At 34.4% G+C, this 25,268-nt stretch overlaps 1 protein-coding gene and 1 pseudogene across 1 annotated transcript in view; one reads left to right on the top strand and one right to left on the bottom strand.

The window, feature by feature from the left end:
- LOC136840114 (uncharacterized) overlaps window positions 1-10,593 on the bottom strand; it is a 19,380-nt gene extending 8,787 nt beyond the window's left edge. The window contains exons 1-4 of the mRNA XM_067106511.1: window positions 10,297-10,593; window positions 3,228-3,452; window positions 2,182-2,305; window positions 216-369 (exon numbers count right to left, since the gene is read on the bottom strand). Of these exons, the coding sequence (XP_066962612.1) occupies window positions 216-369; window positions 2,182-2,305; window positions 3,228-3,423 (474 nt within the window). The 5' untranslated portion in view covers window positions 3,424-3,452; window positions 10,297-10,593. The remainder of the gene's footprint in view (window positions 1-215; window positions 370-2,181; window positions 2,306-3,227; window positions 3,453-10,296) is intronic.
- LOC136840116 (C-signal-like) lies at window positions 8,309-25,268 on the top strand (annotated as a pseudogene).

The following is a 25,268-nucleotide window of genomic DNA, read 5'->3' as shown; positions in this document are numbered from 1 at the left end:
TATGTATGGGTACATCGGTTTAAAAGGGGAATCGATCAGATTCCCGGAAGTTCTCCGTAGAGATTTATTTTTAAATAGCTGTACCCATGCATAACTGTGGATTTCGCTTCTCCATTTCAAGACTCATGCTACAATGAGTATTTTTACAACAAAGAAAATGCATTTTGCTAACGAACAAACGACGGCAATTCATGCCTCCAAATTCTTCGACCAACCTGTGAGAGGTATCCGGAGAACGTCTGCTCTGTATCTCGACCCCCGTCGTAGCTATCCTGGTCATGACCGAGGTAAATCGTCCCGTTGAGGGGAATCACCGCGGAGTCGGCAGCCAGCCGCCCCTCTTTTGCCAGCACGCCGTCCACGTAGATCCTTGGTTAAAGAAAACGGGTTTCTAGTACATTATCTCCTTAAGAGCAAGAGTCTCTCTCTCTCTCTTTTAGGTTAGAGTGGTAACAATGAAAATGCAATCCGTTACTAGCCTTAAAAATTTCTAGGAAAAGGAATATCATTTTGTAATATTTTGTAAGGGTTAAAATCTTCGGAGAAGAGAGAGAGAGAGAGAGAGAGAGAGAGAGAGAGAGAGAGAGAGAGAGAGAGAGAGAGAGAGAGAGAGAGAGCTTCTATCTTAATCCTTACCAACAATTAACACGTTTGAAATATAATAATAATAATAATAATAATAATAATAATAATAATAATAATAATAATAAATAATAATTAATAATAATAATAACTGGATTAATTTCTTGCATTACGTAGAATTCAACGTTACACACTGCCCGTTTCGATAGAGATTTTGCGATATAAATAAAATGAGATATTTTGGTATTTATTACATGTACATTACTGTATATGTCCCAGCAATGCAAAGGCAAAGATGTGGTGTTTAAGATACATATACGTATATATACGGTATATATATACATATATATCTATATATACATGCAATACACACACAAGCATATATATATTATATATATGTATATATTTATATAATTTATAAAACAGGATCAAACTGCTTTCACGGACAAAATTTAATGACATTAGAAAAATTATTATAGCATAATCTGCTTCTGTATTTCTCTCTGCCAGGGTATGAACATTATTTATATATTGTCCAAAATTAGCGCAAAAGTGGAAATAATTATACGTAAGACTGAAAAGATTCAATGTAAAATTAATTCAAATAATAGTTATCGTCCTTAACAAGTCAGAGAGGATCTACTTCCTTCTAATTATTATTATCATTATTATTATTATTATTATTATTATTATTATTATTATTATTATTATTATTATTGCTGGAAAGTTAAGCGGGAAGAGAGCAAAGGAAATCGAGGAAAAGTAAAAGACAAAGCCTAAGGGTTCACTGTCTACAGTGAGCCTCCGTCGTTGGTGTATAATTAGAGGTATGTTAAATAGACTCAATTTCATTCAAGAATACATTACACACATTATATATATATATATATATATATATATATATATATATATATATATATATATATATATATATATATATATATATATATATATATATATATATATATATATATATATTTAATATTATTTGCAAAAATTGCTACTTGAGTTTCCCTGTTTTCTCATACTTTGCCTCTGCCGATGTGAGCCTTTGCAGTGAAATTAGTAAAGAATAAAAATTATTGTAACTTCCTCTGTAAAATTATAACTCAAGATAATCATAGCTTCGGTAGTCATATAAAAATAGTTTTAGATCAAAACTATTTTACATCGAAAACTCATAACCAATCTTGTAAAATATTCAGAATCTGTTATGCGCCTATAAATGAAATATCTACACGACCGGATTAAGAATAAAGTAACCTAAGGAGGCTTTCAAATTGCAAAACCTTACTGGGAACGTCTTCAAATATTTTTTCCTTGATTTTTCGGCATTGGTATCTATAGTTCACTTAAATCGACTACTCAGTCAACTAATAAATCACGCTGGTTTCTTACAATATCCATTTTCATCACTCTCGGTTTCCTTAACATGACAGAATACTATAACTCTTCAATGATAGGCGAGACTGACTGAAGTTCTACCAAACTAAAAAGAAGAAGATAGACCAGGATAAAGGTTGGTTTTCTGCAAGAGAAAAATAGAAAACGGAGCAACGCGACTTATTCTCAAGGGTAACTCTACATTTCCAGACTTACTTGTAAGTTGGGTAAGTAAAGACCAGGCAGTGATGATGCCACACTTCAACCGTGTCGTCCAGAACCAACTGCGAATATTCTTTCTCGTCGTTGTAGTAAAAGTCCAGGGTGTTGACTTTCTGAACTTTAGCGAAAGATCAAGAAACAGAAAAAGGAAAATTAACAATCTTGAAGCCGATCGTCTTCCAATAAAATTTTAACTTATCATCTTCACTGACCATTTAACAAATCATTGCAATAGTTTTGATTTGATGAGATCTGGGCTGTCAAACCAAGTACTAGGAAACTTTCTGCCATTCAACGCCTAAGATAGTGAAAAGAGGGAGTTAGAGTGGTTGAGCAGCAGAAAATAAAGGGGATGACGTACAAGGCTCTAAAGATGGAACTGCACTAAGAATTTATGTTAGAGAGGTTGGAAAGCAAGACTGAAGGAAGGAAGCAGGAATAAAGGTGAAGTAAACAGCTAATAGGTGGGTGCTGCTAGGGGTCGAATGACGTTGCAAACGCCCTTTAGTAATGCCTACAGTGGACCACGTGAGGTGCACTAAGTATACCTTAGTTTCACCAGACCACTGAGCTGATTAACAGCTCTCCCAGGGCTGGCCCGAAGGATTATATTTATTTTACGTGGCTAAGAACCAGTTGGTTACCTAGCAACGGGACCTACAGCTTATTGTGGGATCCGAACCACATTATAACGAGAAATGAATATCTATCACCAGAAGTAAATTTCTCTAATTCTTCATTGGCCGGTTGGAGAATCGAACGCGGGCCCAGCAGTGCTAGCCGAGAACGAGCTATGGGGCCACTGCAATGGAGGCAGATGAAACTTCATTAAATTAAACGTGTTCTTGCCTGAAACAAAACAACAAAATCTCTCTCTCTCTCTCTCTCTCTCTCTCTCTCTCTCTCTCTCTCTCTCTCTCTCTCTCATGCATACGCACACGCATGCAAACACGTGTGAGATATCTGATGTTCTTGGGTAACTTAATCAGGTCGACTGAGAATAACATTTTCCCGACATAACTGCCGTCTCATTTACTCACACGACAGCAAAGCGTTGTCCGCCCTGTCTGAATAAGCGTAGGAGAAGAAAGGACTGACTTCCTTGTACTGTATGATCCAAAACCGATAGCAGAGGGTCACCAAAGACATTTCCTTCGCCTGCCTTTGGGTAGAGTTGTCTTTGCTGAAGTAATACCTGGCGTAGGAATTGAGAGTCCTCGGCTGATAGAGGTTCATCTGTAGGCCGATGACGTAAGATTCTCCAGCTGAAAGGAAAATATGAAGATCTATAAAATTAGATAATTAAGCAAGGGAAGGAAAATGTCAACTCACTTCCAGTTCACACTGAGTTTGAATTTTGTATCTAACCTCATCCTTTTTTTCACAGTCTTAAGGCGGCTGAAGTTAATGGCAGAGTTAGAAATTGCCTAAAAACTGAAAGTTCACTTTCCTGCAGTAGCATAAGTTCCCGAATCTTTTTGCCAAGAAGGATTGTCAATTAATATAGGTTTTTCATGGTTATATTTGAATTGGATTTGACGTAGGTAAAAAAAATGAAATTTCTAACTATAACACAAATCATATCTAATACTTAGAAAGATCCTTCGAGTTACAAGGCCTTAAATGGCACAGCACTTCAATGGTTATTTTTTTATTCTTTAAAAAACTATATTTTACAGTTAAAAATGTTAAAGAACAATCCAATACATTTCGTTTTATGATCTAGACCTTCATTTAAAATTAAAATTAAATTAACTACGATTATTATTTGTTTCAAAATCCACAGCGAGCTAAAGTCATTCGCTTTATCTGTTTCCAAGGAGCTACAGTTATTATTATTATTATTATTATTATTATTATTATTATTATTATTATTATTATTATTATTATTATTATTATCATTGTTGTTGTTGTTGTTGTTGTTGTTGTTGTTGTTGTTATAAGAGAAGAGAGAGAAATCAAAATGAAGTATCTCACAAATAAGATCAATATTCTGAAAAGCGCCGGCAGAATCTGATTATTTTATTATCTTTAATCAAGAACTTTTTCGCTTGCATTTCATTTACAACACAGTGCAACCAGACTGAATGTGCATACTTCATACTACGGATAATTGAAATAATCTAGTCAAGTTCCTCATAATTTTACAGTGTACTTCACTACTAAGCACTAAGGAGAGAATATTTATTTGAAAATGATCTTCCATAATTTTAGAGCCTACTAAAACTAAATAACTTTCACAACTTTTGAAGAACTGTTTCAACCAAGGATCTTCAGAGGCCTCAGTAATAAAAGGTTTTGCTCTATTTCTGGTGAGAGTTATACTCAACTGTTTGTGAAATATCATATGAGACTGTTCTACTCTCCCCTCTCAATGCAAGACTAGGAGAAATCTAAGTGTGTTAAAGCTTACTAGTGACTGTCTTTTTACTGCAACCTGTTATTAACCTTTTATCAATATATGTTCTTGGTACAGAGATTAATATTATCCCAGTCTTGACTCATATAAAAAAATGGTTTCTGAAATGGATTTGTTTTCCTCTCATAGAGACCAAACCAAAAATTTGGGATGTGAGACACTTTAATAGGGAAGAATGACCCTCATAATTAGAAAAAAATATATGTATATAAAGGGAAATTAATAAGAAATAGCACTGCAGTGTAATAAAAATGGATATAGCACAATTAATGACCTATCACTGTATTACGTCAGCGTGCATGAAAATGCAACATAAAAGAAAAACAACATTGAAAAAGCATGCTGAAATACGCGACGACAGGACGAAAATGTTTCTAATCACAAGCCCTCGATATTTTTAGGGATTTGATGAACAAAAATAAAGTTCAAAGTGGCAATGAGTAGACTCAGCAAAGTAAAAAATAAAGTTTAAAGCAGCTACGAGTAATCGTAGCAACGTTAAAGTCTTATACACGAAGACGAGCCAGATATGACATAGATTATACTCATTTACCCAAAAGCGCCGATACTGGAGCCACGCAGAGGTTGCTGAACAACAAAAGGGCCCAGTCAGCCCCAACATCTTGACGGGCTGGTTCCGTCCCGCGGACTGCCGGCTCTTAATCTGCTGCTGTAACGACAAACGGTGATGTCATGCAGGGGAATCTGCGCATGACACTGACATTTGTATATAATTCTTCTGGGATCAGCTCTTCTGCTTTTGTAAATAAAACACGGCGCTCGGAAAAGGTAGAGAGAGCATTTTGCTTGGTGAGTGCTTGTTTAGTCATTCGAGAAAAATGCACACTTCTGTGCTATAGTCACACTGACGCGTGATTTATATATGCAAATACACAACAGGAAAAGAAACACTGAATGTAAAGACACAAGGGTTTATATTCCCCTTTATATTACGCACACCTGCAATGCTGTACATTTATATACACACATATATATAATGCTATATATATATATATATATATATATATATATATATATATATATATATATATATATATATATATATATATATATATATATATATATATATATATATATATATATATATATATATATATATATATATATATATATATATATATATATATATATATATATATATATATATATATATATATATATATATATATATTATATATTATATATATATATATACTGTATATATATAAATACAGTATGCAATATATATGGATAAACTATATCACTGATCTTCTGAATGAAGTTTATCAACGCTGGGTCAGGTCAGCACCTGGACTGGTGGCCAATAAGTAATGCCCGAGACTGCCGACACAGGATAGACAGGATAGCTCTTGTGTCATCCCTTCAAAGGGCAATAGATTAACAGCAATATATAAAAATGAAAAGTCAAATAAAAAATAATTTTGTGCTTGAAAATAATCAAAATATCACAAATAATTTTGTGCTTGAATGTAGAGCCAACGAAGAGATATATTGTTCAATTCAAGAACAAAAAACAAGGATAGTTTAAAGGAAGATTAGTCTCTCTTTTACGAATTTACATATTAACATCGCCATCTGTTGCAGTACCACAGACACAAATAGCAAACATTGTCACAACTAGCGTAGGAACTAAGATGGCACTGGAAATGGAAGGTCCTCCCTCTGAACTATTTGACAAAAAAAAAAAAGCAAGGCCCTAGGATGCTGCTGGCTTGCAGACAGGAGGACAATAAGCCAGAAATGATAGCACAAAAGTCCTGGGATTAATGGCGCCATCTCAATGGATACGAAGAAGCCTATGATCAGTATTTAACCTGCAAACAGCATTACAATGCTTTTAAAGGATACAAAAGAGGAAACTTTCATACAACAGTTTAAGTATTGCCACTTTTTCAAATAAATCACATAGCGGGAGGATGGTACGAAGGCGATGGGAGCACATAGGTCTAATTCAGCAAGTTTGAATTCACTCATGTCCGACATCAGGACTGTCTTGGATGCAACGAGGTAAATTTGAAAGGAGCCCAAAGAGCCTAGCTGTTTTCTTTAAGTAGCCGGCAACAAAAAAAAAAAAAAAAGAGGGGGAGGGGAGAAAAGGCCCGTAGATAGTGTAAAATAAAACCAAGATCAGCTTATAATCAACCTGAAATTAACAGGAAGGGTACACATTGACCTGCTTCTATATTCCAATCTGCGACCGCTTCTGTCATATACGTTTACTGTACTCAGAATCCAAGGGTATTTTGAATCGAATACATAGATTTGACTATATAATTTAGGCCAAAAGCCAAGCACTGGGACCAATGAGGTCATTCAGCGCTGAAACAGAAATTGACAGTGAAAGTTTGAAAGGCGTAACGGGAGGAAAACCTCGCAGCTGCACTATGAATCAGTTGTTAGGAGAAGGTGGAAAGTAAGATGGAAGGAAAAGAATATGAAAGGAGATACAGTAAAAGAAACGAAAGGGGTTGCAGCTAGGGGTCGAAGGCACGCTTCAAAGAACCTCAAGTAATGCCTACAATGCACCGCATGAGGTGAACTGACGGCACTAACCCCCTTACGGGGGGAGAGGGTATTTTGTCGTAAATGCGGATCTTTTCCCTTGTCAACGTTCAAGCGATATTTTTTTCTATTTTTTAGACTACTTATTTCTTGAAGGAGTTAGGAACTTTCTCTTTTGTGAAGAGTGGCCAGTAACTTAATGCAAAGAATTTTATGTTTTTCCTTTCACTGTATCCGCATTGCATTATATTTGATTGGCTGTAGTTCGAAATCCGAGCGGTTATTGTTTAACAGATTTTGTAAGGTTGAGTTCAGACTTGATACTCTCCAGAATGAGCGTCACTACGAGAAACATTTCTTATTAGAGAATCGATAAAGTATGCCATCTATTTTGTAGATATTTTAATTTCTGTTCATTCCTTCTAACTTGGTAAGCTTTTATGGGAGTAACATTCATGTGAGAGAGAGAGAGAGAGAGAGAGAGAGAGAGAGAGAGAGAGAGAGAGAGAGAGAGAGAGAGAGAGAGAGAGAGAGAGAGAGAATAGTAACTGAGCAAACTTTGCTTTTGAAAATTATCTCATAAGAAATCGTCCGCAAATTCAGTGCGCTTAATAACCTTCAATTATCCTCGGCTGTTCACTTGGAGATATTATAATCTTGAATGTCTATATTTTGGATTAAGATAATGCCCTCTTTATCAATAAGGGGCTTTGCTTTTTTTGAGTTTTCGACTTTAAGGTACAGAAATATTCACTGACAAGAAGCAATGGCATAAAAAACAGCTTCAGTGTTCCCTAAGAATCTGACTATTTTAGTATATTTTCAAGAGTATGGATAATTTAATTTTGTTTTTGTTTCGGTTCAAAAAAACACATTACGTTTAGTTGCTTAGAGAAAGACAAATTGATAAAGTAAAGCTGCTCTTTTAGCATTCCTCATCCACAAAAGCTTTTATGAACGCACTTTTTCGGGTGGCATCACGTGCAAAAAATGCAGCAACCAAACGATTGAACAAGAGCTTTTACAAAAGTTTGCCTTTTGCCTCATTTTCTGTACGAAACGCACGAAGCAAAGAGGCGAACCTTGTCATTAGCTGAGGCACTGGAGAGGCGGCTTAATATTCTAAAAGCAATCTCGCATCGTTTACCATCAAGAAAACTTTCGATCTGACGTGGAAAAAGCGACTGGAAAAGTCTTCGGTAAATAATAGGCCACTCGACCCGAGACATCGAACCCCTTATCACTGCACCAGGTGATTGCTCCCTTCAGTGCATCCGACTTTGTAAGTCCGTAATCAAAATCTTTGCCTTTGAAGAGAAGACAGCTGATGAGCAGTGTTTGGGAATTGTCGATAAAATTATAGCCGGATGAATGATGTGTCCATAATTATGTCGCTCTGAAGAGTAAGGCCCTGAAGCGGTTGACATTTAGTCAGCACAGGATAAAATAAATGGAAATATGTCATTTGCGTTTGTCGTTCTTGACACCTGGAGACGTATTCCTGACTCTTAAGTCAAAGAGGCCTTAAAAAGACAGAAACTATGCCAGACCTTTGCTGTTTGACCTTATCTTTGGAGTCTAGCTGTAAATACACGAAGACAAGATTGGAATAGCGAGATATTGTTCAAGACTTGAATGTACAGAAACAGTTTAGCTATCAAATGGGTCTTAGAATCATTGAGAGACCGGCCAAAAAAGCCATCTTAGGAACTGTAGTTATCTGTAACTTGGGTATATATTTATTATTCAGAAAGTTATTTAAATATGTACAGCACTTCGAATAACCTAGTTCAACAGTATGAACCTGCAATTAACTGTAAATTGATTAAATCGTTATTCCAGTAAAAAGACAAAATAGGCCCTCTTATGGCTTCAAGCATCGTTTATTTATTTTCTTGCCCCCGATGTAGTCAGGGGAGATACGTGGGTGCCTCACGCAGCCTGCTGAAGGTTCAAATTGATTGTCATAAGGGTGTTAGTTATAGAACTAGAGTCAAATGATCTAATACTGAGTTCTCAAATATTCGAAAACACGTCAAAAGGTGTTAGTCTGAAATTGACTATAAGAATTTAATATACTTCCAAATTTCCCACTTCTTCGCTTCCTATCTTCGAATCACTTTTTATTAAACTACTAGTACCAAGATTGAATAACCAAACTACCTCAACAACTCTTTGCTTGACGTGAGTTTACCCAAGTCTGCAATTCGCCGTTTGTGTCACCTTTTACACTTCGTCCAACTGGTAATTCTCATAAAACTTTGTATTATACTTTGGTTGTAATTTCAAGTATTATGTAATTTTAAGTATGAGTCTGTATTATTCCAGCTTTGATAATAAGACAGATGTCTTGAAACGTAAGAAATAAGGAAATGCCGTTACTGTGGACGTCTTCCTCTGCCCTTGGTCCTATGTCCCTCAGTTGACAGCAGTCGCCCACCCCCTCAGCTATATATATATACAGTATATGCCTGCCCCCTCATATATATATATATATATTATATATATATATATATATATATATATATATATATATATATATATATATATATATATATATATATATATATATATATATATATATATAGTTTATATATGTGTATATATATGTATGTGTATATGTTGACTGTATATAACTTTCTTTGACTGAAAAGCTGATGACTACAAGGGAAATATATCTCAACGGTATCACAAGTTAGTGGAAAGCAGTAACAAAATATGGGTGACCTTCAAGTACAAAGTAAGTTTAAGATTGTTCGGACGCTCATATTAGTTAGTAAACCTACCTTTTCTGTCATAATTTTTAGTTTCCAATAAATGAGTCTCATTTGCATCCTTGAGTTTTTATCCATTTAGAGTTGACAGTTTAGTCTGTCTGGAAAATTCGGTAGCAAAGTAAGCACAAGTTACCGTAAAATATGGAAGCTTTAATTTTGCCCCAGCTTTCATTCCCATTTTACCAGCAATAATGGATGGTTTCCTCGCCATCGGAGAGAAAATTCAGATCACAAACTCGTTAAGTATAGTACTCCCGTGGAAGACGAAAGTTCACAAAAAGTATCAGCGGTCAAAACGAATAAAATTCATGAATGCCATATCAAATGATACTTGCTGTTAATATCAGAAATTTGCGTATAACTGGTTTGAAGTTCATATTTAGAACTCACCCGTGTATTATTCGACGTGGTGATGTCTTCCCTTGCAATAACAGTGTCTTTATTCGTGTCATTGCCTTTGCCACTAATTTAACACCCAAAATTTAGTTTTTTTTTTCTCTCTAAAACACAAAAATTAGTTTTTTTTGGAGGCTGCAGCACAAATTTTAGGTTTCTGGAGTCTAAAGGGCAAATTTTAGGTTTGTTCGGAATCTATAACACAAAACTTAGGGTTTTTTTCGGTCTAAAACACAAAATTTAGCTTTTTTTTATTTTTTCGAGTCTAAAGCACAAAATTTAGGTTCTTCTGGATTTTAAAGCAAAAAAAAATTGGCTCTTCTGGAGTCCAAAGTACAAAATCTAGTTTTTGGAGTCTAACGCACAAAATTCAGGATTTTTTTGGAGTCTAAAGCACAAAATTCAGGCTTTTGGGAGTCCAAAGCACAAAATTTAAGTTTTTGGGAGTCTAAAGCACAAAATTTAGGTTTGTTTGAAGCCAAAAGCACATACTTTCGATTTTAGTGGCGCCTAAGGCACAAAATTTAGGTTTTTTGGGATCTAAAACACAAAATTTAGGTTTTTTTGAAGCCAAAAGCATAAACTTTCGATTTTAGTAGAGCCTAAAGCACAAAATTTAGGTTTGTTTGACGGCAGAAGCACAAAATTTCCATTTTAGTGGAGCCTAAAGCACAAAATATAGGTTTTTTGGGAGTCTAAAGCACAAAATTTATGTTTGTTTGAAGCCAAAAGCACAAAATTTCGATTTTAGTAGAGCCTAAAGCACAAAATTTAGGTTTGTTTGACGGTCAAAGCACAAAATTTCCATTTTAGTGGAGCCTAAAGCACAAAATATAGGTTTTTTGGGAGTCTAAAGCACAAAATTTAAGTTTGTTTGAAGCCAAAAGCACAAAATTTCCATTTTAGTGGAGCCTACAGCACAAAATTTAGGCTTGCTTGCGAGCCTAAAGCACAAAAGCTACGTTTAACTCGCAAACTTCCAAAATCCACAAGACCTCAAAGGACACTGAAGTGATTCTAGGCGCTAACCGTTTATTACTACTACTGCCACCTCTTACGTCATAGGTGTAAATGTATTTACCACCTCTTATTTCTATTTTGACAAGAAACGACGCGAGTTAATTCCTTCTCTTTAGTTGTCATTGTATTAAGAAGAACGAGTTGTCTAGATCTAGACGAGGCATTTAAATGATATGATTATTCCGCAAGACAATTTATGAAGGAGAGATTACCTAACTCTTGCATAAGCAACATAGGCCTAGGCTTATCATTGATTTTAGACAGAATCAAGGGGCTAAATTCGTTTAAACCAGCTTAATTTGAACCAACTACTTACCATTGAATTTTGTAAGTATTTCATAGCCATAGTGAAGTATATGAAATGCCATCTAGTCTAGGCTGTAGCCGTTGCTAAGTTTTATGGGTCTGTGCTGCATAGGCCTAGGTTTAGTCATTATTCAGGAGACTCCAGCTTTTAAAGCTTACTCTTATCCGTAGCCCAAGCTTTAATGATGATACTGTGATTAGCATAAATCCGTCTGGTTTACATTGACTTATTAAAGTGTTGAGGTTAGGTAAGAATTGACTTTAGACATAGCCTTAGGTTGCTTCAAAGTAATGCTTATGGGGTATGATTTTAGTACTACAATTGAATATTGGAGTTTTTATGATGTGCTCTTACATCTGCTTAATAAGCTTCACATGTTAATCATACTAAAACCAACTGCAAATTTGCTGTTTGCCAAATATTTATTGGTAGAATTAAGTAGGCCTAGGTTAGATTAGACCATTTTGAATGAGCTACCATGTACACTCAATATTGGCTATTGTATCTTATGTCTACACATTTTTTATTTAAAGAAAATCACACCTGTAGGGAGGTAGTGCCATCAGTGCACCTTATGCAGCGCACTGTAGGCATTACTTAGGTACCTAGCAGCGACCCTTCGGCCCTCAGTTGGAACCCCTTTCATTCCTTTTGCAGTTCCTCCATTTAAATTCTCTTTCTTCCATCTTTCTTTCAACCCTTCACTAACAACTGGTTCATAGTGCAGCTGAGAGGTTTTCCTCCTGTTACACTTGGCTTTTGACCCAATTCCTATATTCTATTCTATTCTATTTAATGAAAATCAATATTTTCATAATGTCGAAGGGTAAAGTTCCATTATATTGAAGATTGACTTAGAAATGACTATATATACAGTACATTTGTAGACTGAACCTGCAGTTTATCAACATTTGCAAATGAAGTTTACCTCTGTAGTCTAGGCTAGTCTCTATTGATCTGCTGTTTAGTTTAAAAGTAGCCTATGTTGGGAGTCAAGCCCTCCAATATTAATTGACAGGCAGGCTTTAGTTTCAGTTGGTACAAGGCTAATGCTAATCTGAAAAAATGAAACAACCATTTCATCAGTTATGTTTTACAGCAGATTTTCCTGTCTCTGGGTCAGATGTGAAATGATTTTTTCCCACTCACTTTTTGCCTTGTGTCATTTGTGTCATTTGTGCCCTTATGGTTGCTCTTCATCTTTAGCCTATGAGTTGTTCCTACTCATCTCCATCCTGCTAAGACTATTCAGTACCTTGAGATCTCAGGCCATTGTCTAATATCTGGATATCATATGTCTCATCAGATGTCTCTTTTGTAGCCTAATGTATGATTTTCCTATGCATTCCACGCCTATTTTTAAAAGAATCTTGGCAAGGTTGTATCCCAGGTTCAGTGGAGTGCCTTTATGTGTGGTTGAAATGGTCAGTTTCTTCAGGCTTGTAAGCCATGTTTTTCTCTCCACTTCAGTCTCAAAAAAAGTAGGTAGGATTTTGAATAGAGATGTTTAGGTCATGCTACGAAATGAAGGATTCAACGGCTGGAATGTATTGAAAGGTCACATTATAAATGGGATAGGCGCAGAGAGATGTTTCAAGAGGATGGAAATAGAACAAGATCACAAAATTTTGAATGGTTTGGGCATGCGATAAGAAAGGATAAGGAGCAGTTAATCAGAAAACTAATTGAATCAGAAGTAGCATCTACAAAGCTCAGTTGGAAGGCCTTGAGAATCTTGAGAAAGAGCTAAGATAAAGACAGGCCAAATGGGACATTAGTTACAAAGGTGCACAGTATGGAAGTGGGTAGAGAGAACTCATTTCACATCTAAGCCCATTAAGAGTTAGCCTAATGTAAAACTTTTAATGATGAAAATGATTATTTGTAGGGCATAGAATAATATCAGGATTCATTGTCTTAACTGAATTATTTCCTGATCATATCAGTGATGTATATTTCTAACCAAGCATATGTTATCAGTCATAACTTACAAAATGCACTGTCTCTGACATATAACCACGTTGGGTTCCCAACCATTGGACATAAATTAAAATGGACAGTTGTTGTGGAACTCCATTAAATGTGTATATGTGTATTATCTTTTTAGCTTTTTATATAGTCACTTTGTTTTATATTCATTCGTGTTTTAAGTAATATACCAACCATTGTTTTTGTCTAAGGTTTCAATGGCAAAATTGAACTTGTAAATTTTTTTTGTTTCTTGGTAATTCCATTGGTTGTGAGTGCTGATTGATGTAAGTTGAGTGGGCTGTAAGTCAAGGCCTAGTGAGTAATCATTAATCACAATTCTCCCTAAACTGAGTTTTATTGGGAGAATGTTACAATCCTTGGTTTTTAATCAAATTTACATTTTTTTTTTTCTCTCCAGTTCTGACTCATAATGGGAACAGCTCTGATTCAGGGTGCAAGCAGAGGTATTGGTTTGCAGTTCTGTTCAACTCTTGCTGCACGAGGTAAGTTAAAATTTTGAGCACGTTTTTCATTTGGGTCTGATTATGCCAACAAATTTTACTTTAAGACCTTGCTTACAAAATTATAGTGGATTGATAACTATTTGAACCGATTAGTTCATGAATAACATTGATACATATGGAACTTATTGAATAGTTTATAAATGTTCAGTTTTTTCCTTACTTACCCCTTACTTTTACTTTAGCCCTGCGAAGCATGCATGGAAAGACCCCGACACTCGAAGTGAGAGGAAACACTATCTCTTAAACTCCTTGTATGTTAGCACATATGCATTGACCCTTCCAAGTAATGAGATTGTATAGAAAAGACTTTTTTTTATAAAGGAATATTTACTTTGTAGGAACGTATTATGATACTGTAGGATTCAGGTTGGCTTTACTTCTGTTTGATAGAGGAGCTGTCTTTTTCTTTTTTTGTAACAAGTCTTGCTTACTTTTCAAGGAAGTATGACATCACACCTTGAGCTTCCTGGTCAGACAAAGGAAAGTAAGGCATTTCCTCTGAGCAGTTTCAGCATTGGGTTTTCTTCACCAAATAACCCTCAAGATACTTGCTTCCTTAGCTGTATTGAGAAATGTCTTGTAGAATTTTGGCGCTTTAGGCCCTGTAGTTATGGTAGGACTTTTTTTGAGTGGGCATTCTGTCACCATATTGTTTTCTTTTCTCAACTTAACAGTCTACAAGGTGTACTGTTTCTGAGATCTCTTTGTCACCTACTTAACTTTATTTATCTTCAGTTTTATAATAGGGTTCCAGTCCAGCTCTGACCCCACAGTTTATGTACCTCTGGAGCCTTGGTTCCTTTATGCCCCATATTTCCAGGGGTTCCTTTGATCTTTTCGGATTCCTTTCACCCAGTCATAGTTGCAATGCTAACCCTTTTCCCACTGAAGTTCATATTCAGTCGATGTTGAAATATTCTTCATATAGTAGATTAATATTTTAAAATACAAATCCACTCTTATCAAATTACCTTCTGTAAACAACTGGCCTAGCTGTTCTTTTTTCTTCTACTGTGGATTAAAGTGTCAAGGAATTTACAAAGCACACAAATTAGGATATTTTAAAGGTGTGAGGCATGTTTAAAATATTAAAAAAAAAAAGTATATGAGAAGGAAGGCTGAATATGAGTGGAGATTAGTGGAAGATAAACAAAGGAAAGATATGAGTGGCAGAGGATGCTTCCATCATGTGGTGTCAGAAAAAATACATTAAAGGTCAAAACTTGTCCTTTCAAGCACAGTCCATCTATTCTCAGAGAGAGTGGTTCCACCCAATCTCAGAAAGCAGTTTCTCCTTTGGTTTTGAGGTTTATTTGATTTTTTGTCCCTCCAAGGTAAATGGTAAAATTTTTGGTGATATATGAGTGTAATGTATCAGGCTACTTAGTATATTTACATTGTAATTATTCTTGTTTTAATGTTGCTTTGGATGATATAAAGTAACTGGTGTCAGTATGTGCAGTATTTTGTTTGCTCTCTTGTCCTCAAGTTCACAGTCATAGTAATTTAAAAGTGATTGTTCCCCATAATGGATCAGTTGCTCAGAAGCCCATGAAAAAAAAGACCCATCCTTGTATTTCTGTATATACTTTGCTGTAAAATTTCAAGGATTTCCTTTGATGGCATTAAGGCACAAACCTTTTCAAAACTTTGCTTGTAATTTTCATGGCAATCTATAATTCTTAATGTATTATTTTTACGTTGCAGGTGCAACTGTAATAGCATGTTGTAGAAATCCATCATCAGCTCACCAGCTCAAAAATCTTCAGGTACATTACTGCTGATTTTTAGATTTTTATCTCTGCCCAGTTAAAGGTAGCATAAATTTATTCAACTTTTATGAACACATCATGTGTTAAATCATCAAAAAATATTGAACAAATTTTATGTTAGTTTGAAAGTATAACCTCATAAGTTGTCATGGTGGCCATCTGGTAAAGGAAGATATTAGGAATTTTCTTGACATGCTAACACTCTGGCACCTTTTTTTAGAATTGCTTGGCATCTTGTCTTCTGAGAATATGTAAAGAAATCAATAGAGGCAAAATAAATGAAGTCGTTCTTATTCCTCATTCTTGCCAACAAAAGAAATAAATAAGTTTGTTGATTTAATTAATAATACGATTTAATTATTCAATTTCATTCTTGATGTCTCAAAGACTGACATCTTTATTTATGAGTGAAAAATGAAGAAGGAAAGCTATCTAATACCTTCAAATTGATAGCAGTATTAATTAAATCGGCAGTTTTTGTATCCTTAACTTATTATAAGGTAGTAACATTGTATGTGTTGTAGGAACCAAAATTTCCTTAAATGCCTTGAATAGGTTTTAATAATTGATGAACATTCATAAGAAATAGGTTGTATTAAGTGTAATGTTGGTAAAGTGCATATAAGTGCTGCCTTTGAAAAAAGAAAGATGCTCACCTACAGCAGAAACAGTTCTGCTCTCATGAATGCCATTTGGTACCATTATTGTTGGCAAGGCATTGAAAGACCTCCCAAAAAGTTGTTTGTTGACAGCACTTTTCCAAACTTGTAGATATTATGAACCCATTGTCTTTAGTGGATCCTTTGTTTTTCACCTGCTTATTTCTTTAAAATTTTATTTGATTTTCTTGGCAAATAAAATTAATAAAATGATAATTGATTTTGCTAAGAATTCACCATGAACAGTTATGACCTCTCTCTCTCTCTCTCTCTCTCTCTCTCTCTCTCTCTCTCTCTCTCTCTCTCTCTCTCTCTCTCTCTTCTCTCTTCTTCTCTCTTCTTTTGCTGGGTTCTTTGTTTGTGTATTTTTAGCAAAGTGAATTGAAAATTACATGTCATGAAATATGAAAATTACTTGTCATGCAAATAAATTTTGGCAATTACCTAAAGAGTAATTTATCGTTATTTATAAAACTTAATAATAATTACTGATAAGATAATAGGGCTGACATTTTTTCGTACTTGGCTTGGAGGGGGGGTTGCTTTTGTGTTGCACTGATTATGAATGATAAATTATGAATGAGGGAATAGATTGAAGCATCATATCGTTTAAAGAATTTTTTGGATAAAGAAAGTGTTCAGTATTTGAAGGGCAGGATTGAGAAAATTTCTCTTTTCATATTGTATGCCATCTTTGGAAATGTACTCTTTTTGGGATGTGGTTAAAGTAAGTGGTTGTCATCTTAAATAAAATCTGCTAGGGTTACACAGGAAAGAAATTGTTGCTATATTAACACATACTGTGTTGGTTACGTTTTACTTTGAATACATTTTTGTATTTTTTTTTAAATATCCAAGTACAAAGTCTTTGATACAAGGCCTCATTTTATCTGTCTGTTAACTAGTGTTATCTTAAAAATTTTATTCTTTATTTTTATTATCTTGAAATTTCCAACATAAGTATAAATTGACAAAAGTTGGATGGGTTGTAAGTCATGAAAAATATGTTAAAAATTCTGAATATTTATTTCTTTTGTTGTGTATAACTGTTTTGTTGTTTGCAGTCTCAGCATCCCGGGATTAATTGATATTGTACAACTGGATGTTACCAAAGAAGCAGACATCATTGAAGCTTCTCAATATGTCCAGAAAAATCATAAGAAACTGGATCTTCTTTTCAATGCCAGCGGAATTCTCAGTCCTACAGGGAAAGGAGAAACAAGCTTAAGAGATTTAACATTTCAGGTACAAATTTGTGTTCTTGTAAATTCCGTTCTTCAATCTAGCATTTAATTTTGAATAGATGTATTTTCCAGCTTTAGTTATGAAAATTAGAATGCCATTTTTTGTATCACAAGATGTAACCATTGTAGCTTCTGTACACATAATTTGAGACCCGTGAGGATGCCAAATGTCCTAAGTTTTTTATGAAATTTTATTTTTAAGAGATGTTTAAGCTATGATAATTGTTAGTAAATTCTTTTTATACATTACTTTGTAGGAAGGAGTGGCTTGGTTAAACTATTTTATTTTGTACAATGTTCTTTTGGGAAGAATGACAAGAGATGACAGTGCTAGCCTCCAGCTGTAGACAGTGATTAGGGATGACATACCAGAACTAGGGCAGGTACATATTGGACTGACTGGAGGCATAGAATGGGCCTATCAGTGGGGAAAGAGAAGGAAAACCCAGTGTTATTGTTTGTGCTTTTTTTTTTTTTTTTTTAATATATTTAGCATTGCATTACCCACCATCAAATGAAAGATTGAGGGCCTTAACCATTGATGACACTAGTTTATTGCAAATAGTTATCCTTAACCTTTACCTCTTTAAACCTTTCTGCTGTAGATCCCATAGTCAGTACATTGAACATTGTCTTCTCAGTTAGATATCAGTGTTGTCTGCCGGTCTTGCAAGAGTTATTTAAACTTAAGCCCAAGCTATAAAATTTGTATATTTACTAAAATAAATGATGTAAAGTGGTACATGTAAATTCTGTGGAAATCCTTAGCAGAATAAATTCAGTGACCCTGTTCTCCTCTATTGCTAAGGTATGGAATTCTGTCCTAGCTTTTGTTTTCCTCAAGTCCAATACTAGTTTCTTCCTTGTGATTAAGACCCCTTTTCTCTCCCCCATCCATTTTCTTTTCTTGTCTGAGCCCATACAATATGCATTCATTTATAGAAAAGATCAGTGAAATTTTTCATGTACATGTTTTTAAATTATTATTTAATTAATAATAAGGTTATAAACAAAACTTTTATATGAACATTTCAGGGATTTCAAGAAACATTTGCTGTTAATACTTTTGGACCAGTCATGATGGCAAAGCACTTTAGTCAAACATTAATGGCTGGAGGAGGGATGATTGGAGGAAAGGTGGTTGATCCCAAGCAACAGCATACTGCAATTTTTGCAAATATGTCTGCTAGAGTTGGGTCAATTAGTGGTAAGCTCATCCATAAAAATTTCCTGTTTTTTTTAAATTCTGGTAACTGTTGCTGTAAATTTAATCAGTAACCATTAGAATGCTTATCCAATTCAAAAGCTTCCACACACAAAGTTCATATCACCTTATGACCACTGTCGCAATATAAAGTAGAAACTTTATATAAGTGAAGAACAAAGTAGAATGCTAGGTCAGTAATTTGAGATTACTCTGTAGGTAATAAAATATTTGTATGCAAGTGTGTGTTTGTATGTGTGTGTAAATGTCTTGGATCAAGTGTGATCATGTTTTTGTGTTGCTAAGTACAGTGTACTTGCCTTCCATAATTTCCTAGTCAAGGGATGCCATCACCATGGGCAACTAGAGAGATGTCAAGGTTTAAAGAAGTATTAAAATAATATATCCCTCTAAAACCTGTATGCAAATGAAAAATTTTGTGGACAGAGTGGGATTATGTTATCATTCGGTCATGATTATACAGGTACATTGAGAGTTTCTTTTAAGAAAATGTGTACAGTAATATGATTTGGCAAATAATAAAGTTAGGAAATATGAATTTTTTTTATGATTTTCTACCTCATACCCTAACCTAGAATCATGCTTTTAATTTTAAAAGAAGCTTGGAAAGTCACAATAAACTGAAAATATAAGTCTTCCCTTCTGACCTCCAAGGTTTTTCCCTTAGTAATTGATAAAGGCAGGAATACCTATTCGTTCAAGGTTTTTTCTTTTGTAACTGATAAAGGCAGGAATATCCATTTGTTTATATATAGAATATACATGTACTGCATGAATTTATTCTAATTTATAGACTACAATATATGTATATGAATGTATTTTTTTTTCCTTTCAGATAATCGTTTAGGTGGCTGGTATAGTTATAGGATGTCCAAAGCAGCTTTAAATATGGCTACCAAAAATCTGAGTTTAGAACTTGGACGTGGAAGAAAGAAAATTGTTTGTATAGCACTGCACCCAGGTACATGTTTTTACTGTATTAGGAGACCATGCAAATGTTCTAGCAATACTTAATATCATGCATAGTTAGTATTTTGATGTGTCATTAAAAGAAGTTAATTGGTTTTATGAGGGAGCAAATCTCAGTTAGGAAATTTTAATTTTTGTAATTATTCATTGGTTGAAATTTAGTTTATTCCTAGAAATAATATACAAGTGTCAATGAATACAAGATGAAGATATAAGCATAAAACTTTTTCTAAGTAAATTTTTTGCTGAAAAAAAATTATATTGAAATTCAAAATTAGTTTTCAAAAAATCCGGCAGTTTATAACCAGAGTTTAGAAAAATGTTCTATTCTCCTGTCATTAAAAGTACCAAAGACCTTACAAGTACAATATTCACCTTCACTGACAAATACAGTACTTATAACAATTTTGTCTACTTTTTTTATATGCAGATAGAGTAGTAAGAGGACAGTACAAGCATTTTATAACTATTTATCCTAAATTCTTTTCCATTCTTATATGTAGGTACTGTGGATACTGACCTGTCCAGACCTTACCACAAAAATGTTCCAGAAGGGAAACTGTTCTCACGTCAACAATCCGTTGATTATTTGATGGCCATAATTGACAGGATTACTTTTGCGGACACAGGGAAATATTTTGCATGGGATGGCTCAGAAATTCCATTTTAAGGTATGTATCAAAACTCTTATTCTAAAGTAGCTGAATCAGATCACAGAGTCCTTCATAGGGGGTACCATGTAGAATTGGCAGTTCAAGACATTCGATTTTGTGCAGCACAATTTCTGCTCCCAGTTGCATTAATTTCTTCTCATCTACATTTGATCCATTCCTTTTGGGCATTTTACAACCAGCTATCCAATTTCTTCAACTTTACCTTACTTTAATTCCTGTATTTTAGAACAATCTTCTGTGCAAGCCCAATGAGAGTTTAGAAATTTGGTTCTGATCTTGTTAAACTACTTTAAAATAAGGAAAAATGTATGACCATCATGCTATATCTAGACTTTGAAATGGCTGCATCAAAGGATTTGTTCTTAGATGTGAAAGTTGAAGCAAGGCAGAATGAAAGGAGTTGGACATGCTAGTAAAAAAACGCCAAAAGGAATTGACAGAAATTAAAAGTAAGAGCAGTGCAGTTTGTGAGCTGCAACCTCCTCTCTTCATGGATATAACAGTTGCTGTAGGCCAGTTACGGCAACAGGTTTAATATCATGAACAATATCTGTGCTTTTAGATATTTTCAAAAGGAATTGTAAGTAATATGTCAAAGATATTGTTGTGTTCCTTGCAGTTATAGTAATAAAATCTAAGTGGCCACAGAAACAAGGGTCTATAATTCCATAATAGATGGATTGTTGGTTGGAAGATCAGCCAGCTTAGTGGATTAAGCTGTGATCTTATTATTTATATGCAGTGCAATTCATCCAACAATGATGTTATGAAAGAAATGATCATTAGGTATGTGCTAGCCAAGATTCATGTGTTACGCAGTATAACAAAACATACAAGGTACAAGAGTCCATTATTCAAGCATTGCAAAGACACTTGGGCTTCAGTATGACAAACAGTTACAGTGTTTATTTGAGGCACTCCATTTTGGCTTGAAATTTGCCTTGGCCATTTTACAAACTCTACAAATATAGGTGTAGGCCACTCATATATAGGGCTCCTCTTCTTGCCCTGTGTGGGTGACTGGGTGGTGTGGATAGACTCGGCAGGAGAAGGCTTGAAGGTCAAGTCACTGTACTCTTCTTAAAAGATGAAGGCTGTTATGGATCTCACAAGAGATTGATTATACTTTCTACCATTCCAGAATTATATGCCAGATCTTTCATCTAGTTCTCATGATAGGCTTATTCTTCTTGTCAGCAGCTGTTATTTTTATTTGTGTTCTGATCAATTTTTACTGTGTAATTGAAGATTTTTGTGAGATATTTACTGGCAAGTTGAAGACAAACCAAACATTATAGCACAATAAGGTTGTGGGCCAAGAACCCTATGGCTGCAATTCTTACTCTTTAAATGGTGCAAAGACATATGTTGATTCCTTAAATGCCAACCATATTTAACTAGGGAAATTATTACTGTATCATGGAAATCAGAAACCATTTCATAGAGCACTGTAGGACATTTATGAGAAAGCTTGTTGTTTGAAGGTCAGCCTCAGCATGACCTAGTATTCTTTTCCCTTAAAGAGTCATACCTACATAGGCAAACATTTTCATTGTCTTGGATCCCTTAATATTTGCCATATATGTTGTAGGGATGCCATGAGATATTCCACATACAAGAGGTCATCTATCAGGAAGGTAACAACCTTGGAGGTACTGGATGATGCCTTCCCATGTTCCTGGAGAATTAATGTTGATATTTTTAGTGTTCATAGATAGTCTTTTGGTTTACTTTAGCTGTTCCCTCTCCATGACTGTTGAGTGCCAGATATAAGAGGTTACTCTTGTTTAAGACTTCTGAATCAAAATCAGACCTTCAGACATGTCTCTGTTCTCTGATGCAAGTCTGAGGCTTTAACTGACAAAAATCAAAAGTAAGTGTGAGCAACTGAGCTTTGCAGGTCTGACAGTTCACCCATAAGATGAGATAATCTTTAGGATAGCCAGTTGAGTTCCATGTCAGTATTCTAGCCATGCTCTGATGCCAATAAAATTAAATAGCATGAACCAAAATGTATTGCCTAAAAGCACAATACATTACATGCAAGATGTTACACTCATATACTGTACCAAATTACAGAAGACACCACATTTGATATATTGAAAAAGGAAATGGTTACAGAGGAGTTTGGTTCCAGGACCTCAACATAAGGTAAAAACTCAGCAGATTCAATTCTACATGTAAAATGGTACAGTATGCTATACTACAGAAATTTGCGTACATATAACCTATGCATATCCTCATGTATGTGGTACATATGATAAATTATATTTAAGATATTTATTCTGTAATACATGAAACAATGTTAGTGCTTTGAAAATAGCCTGTGTCTTCAGTATTGATGTAACATTTGTAGCCTAAATTGCATTAACAGAATGGATCGACCTAATATTTTCTTTTATTTAAGACTTACACATTACTTTAATTTTTGTGTATTAATGACCTTAAAGAGGCTATTAAATACAGAACAAAATAATAATACAATTAAGGGGAACAGGTATAAATTCGTTCTCTATCTCTCTTGCATTGGCTTTTCAATGACATGAGAGTGAATTTAACCAAGTAGGACATTCTGTTAAGTAGAAATTCTCTCTCTCTCTCTCTCTCTCTCTCTCTCTCTCTCTCTCTCTCTCTCTCTCTCTCTCTCTCTTAATTGCATAATAGTTCAGATTTAAAGATGATTGTACAAGACCATATCTTAACTAAGGTGATGTTATTAACACAGTTTTAATACTTTTTTCACTAAGCTGAAACTTTTCCACATTCTTGACATGTTGATGTGTTTGGCCTATGCAAAAAATTCAAATTTTGCATTTTGGAACTTCACTGGATTTTGTCTTGAGCATGTTTTCAAATTAGAATATGTTAGCTGTGTAACCCCCTCCTCCAAAGATGGTAAAAACACACCAGTACATTTATGGTATGCTTTGTGCATAGGGATCATTTGCTATATAGGTTGTAGGGTTAGTGTTGGATGACCAGCACATAGTTTCTGTGGGGGCCAACTGACCTGCTGGCTAGTAGACAGCGTACTATATCACAGCCTATCTGTTGTAGATCTCTAGTTAGGTGAATTTCTTTCCAGATGCTTGGCCTGAAAATGAAGCCTTTCTTCCCAGACACATGATCAAAGTACTAAATCAGGTAAATCTCAGGTATAATTATGATTAGCATTAGAATTTTTTTTCTATAAATTGTTCATAGGACAACAAACCTGTTACTTTATGGAAGCGTATACTTTTTTGGGGAGGCCCCAAGAAAGATCTAAATCTGTCATTGTTTTCATTTTTTTCAATTTTGGCTCTGTTGTTGTAGCTTCACATAGAATAGTAAAGTAATAGGCTTGTTTATAAATATATGCATATCTGTGGTCTGTAATATTTTTATTATTAGGACTGCATTCACACAAAATGGCCTGTAAGCTTGATAAATGTTGTAGTTATTATCACAGACGTGTGATATTCTTAACAATTAATTTGTCTGAAAATTATTGCAAGTCATATACACAAGGTTATGATAGTTTAATTTCCTTTTTATTTATTACCAGTAGTTTGTCTTATGAAATGGCATGTCAGCTAAAATGATATGTAAGCAAAACCTTATTTTGGCAAAGCTGGGCTGGAGCTAATAAATATTACAATTTTGAGTTCACATAGTTTAAATTTGGATGGACAGGTATGTGGGCTACAGCAGTTGGTAATTCTTCCCAGAAAGTATTATTTTTTATGAAAAAAGTAGTTAGTTTATTTTTTATGCATGAAACATTTACCATTAAAATCAGTATGCTAAAGTATCACTGGCAAAAGAATTGTTTCTTAAGCTCTACAACTTGATCTTTTTACATAATTTTTAGACAAAATGGTTCCATATGATACTTTAGGTATCTAATTATTCCTTTATGAAGAAAGGTTCATTTAAGGTAAATCATTATTTTGTTGTAAATGGAACTGAATACCCACAGAATTCTAAAACATTAAAATGAGAACTAGATACTAAAAGTTAGGGACTAAGAAACATTACTTTAGGTTGAAGATGATGACCAAGTTACATAACAGTCCAGCATTAGTAGTTACTGCAAAGAGGTGTGAAATTAAAAGCAGCAGTTGGAAAGGAATAGAGTACACAACATACAAACAATTTCAGATTTTATGACAAATAGTATCCATATATATTACTCAGTCTATCTTTCATCTTTAGTCTGCAACGCACATCATTAATCCTTTGTTTTAGCTGAAATTTCTGGGTAAGATTTAGAAGAGAAGTTTCAAAATTCATTAAGAATTTTGAGTACAGTATAACTACCCATTGTTTCTTCCATTCATTCATAAGGCTCTTAAATCTAACCATTAGAAATAGCTTCATGCCAAGTATATGATGCATATATTTTTACCTTTGAAAATACTGAGTATGGATTTGCAATAGTTTTTCAGATATCTTTAGCATGTCTTGAACAGACAATTTGTTATACAAGAAAAGACACTGGTTTCCCAAAAGTTTTTGTATACATGTTGTTGGTTACAATTGAATATAAAGAAATTTGCTCTTTAAATAGCTCTTGTAAATTTTTGTAAATATGGAAATAATAAAAATAATTCTATGGA

Source organism: Macrobrachium rosenbergii, chromosome 7, assembly GCF_040412425.1.
Source record: "Macrobrachium rosenbergii isolate ZJJX-2024 chromosome 7, ASM4041242v1, whole genome shotgun sequence".
Classification (NCBI taxonomy): Eukaryota; Metazoa; Arthropoda; class Malacostraca; order Decapoda; family Palaemonidae; genus Macrobrachium; species Macrobrachium rosenbergii.
The sequence above is the reverse complement of the archived record's forward strand: the minus strand, read 5'-3'. Positions and strand labels throughout refer to the sequence as shown.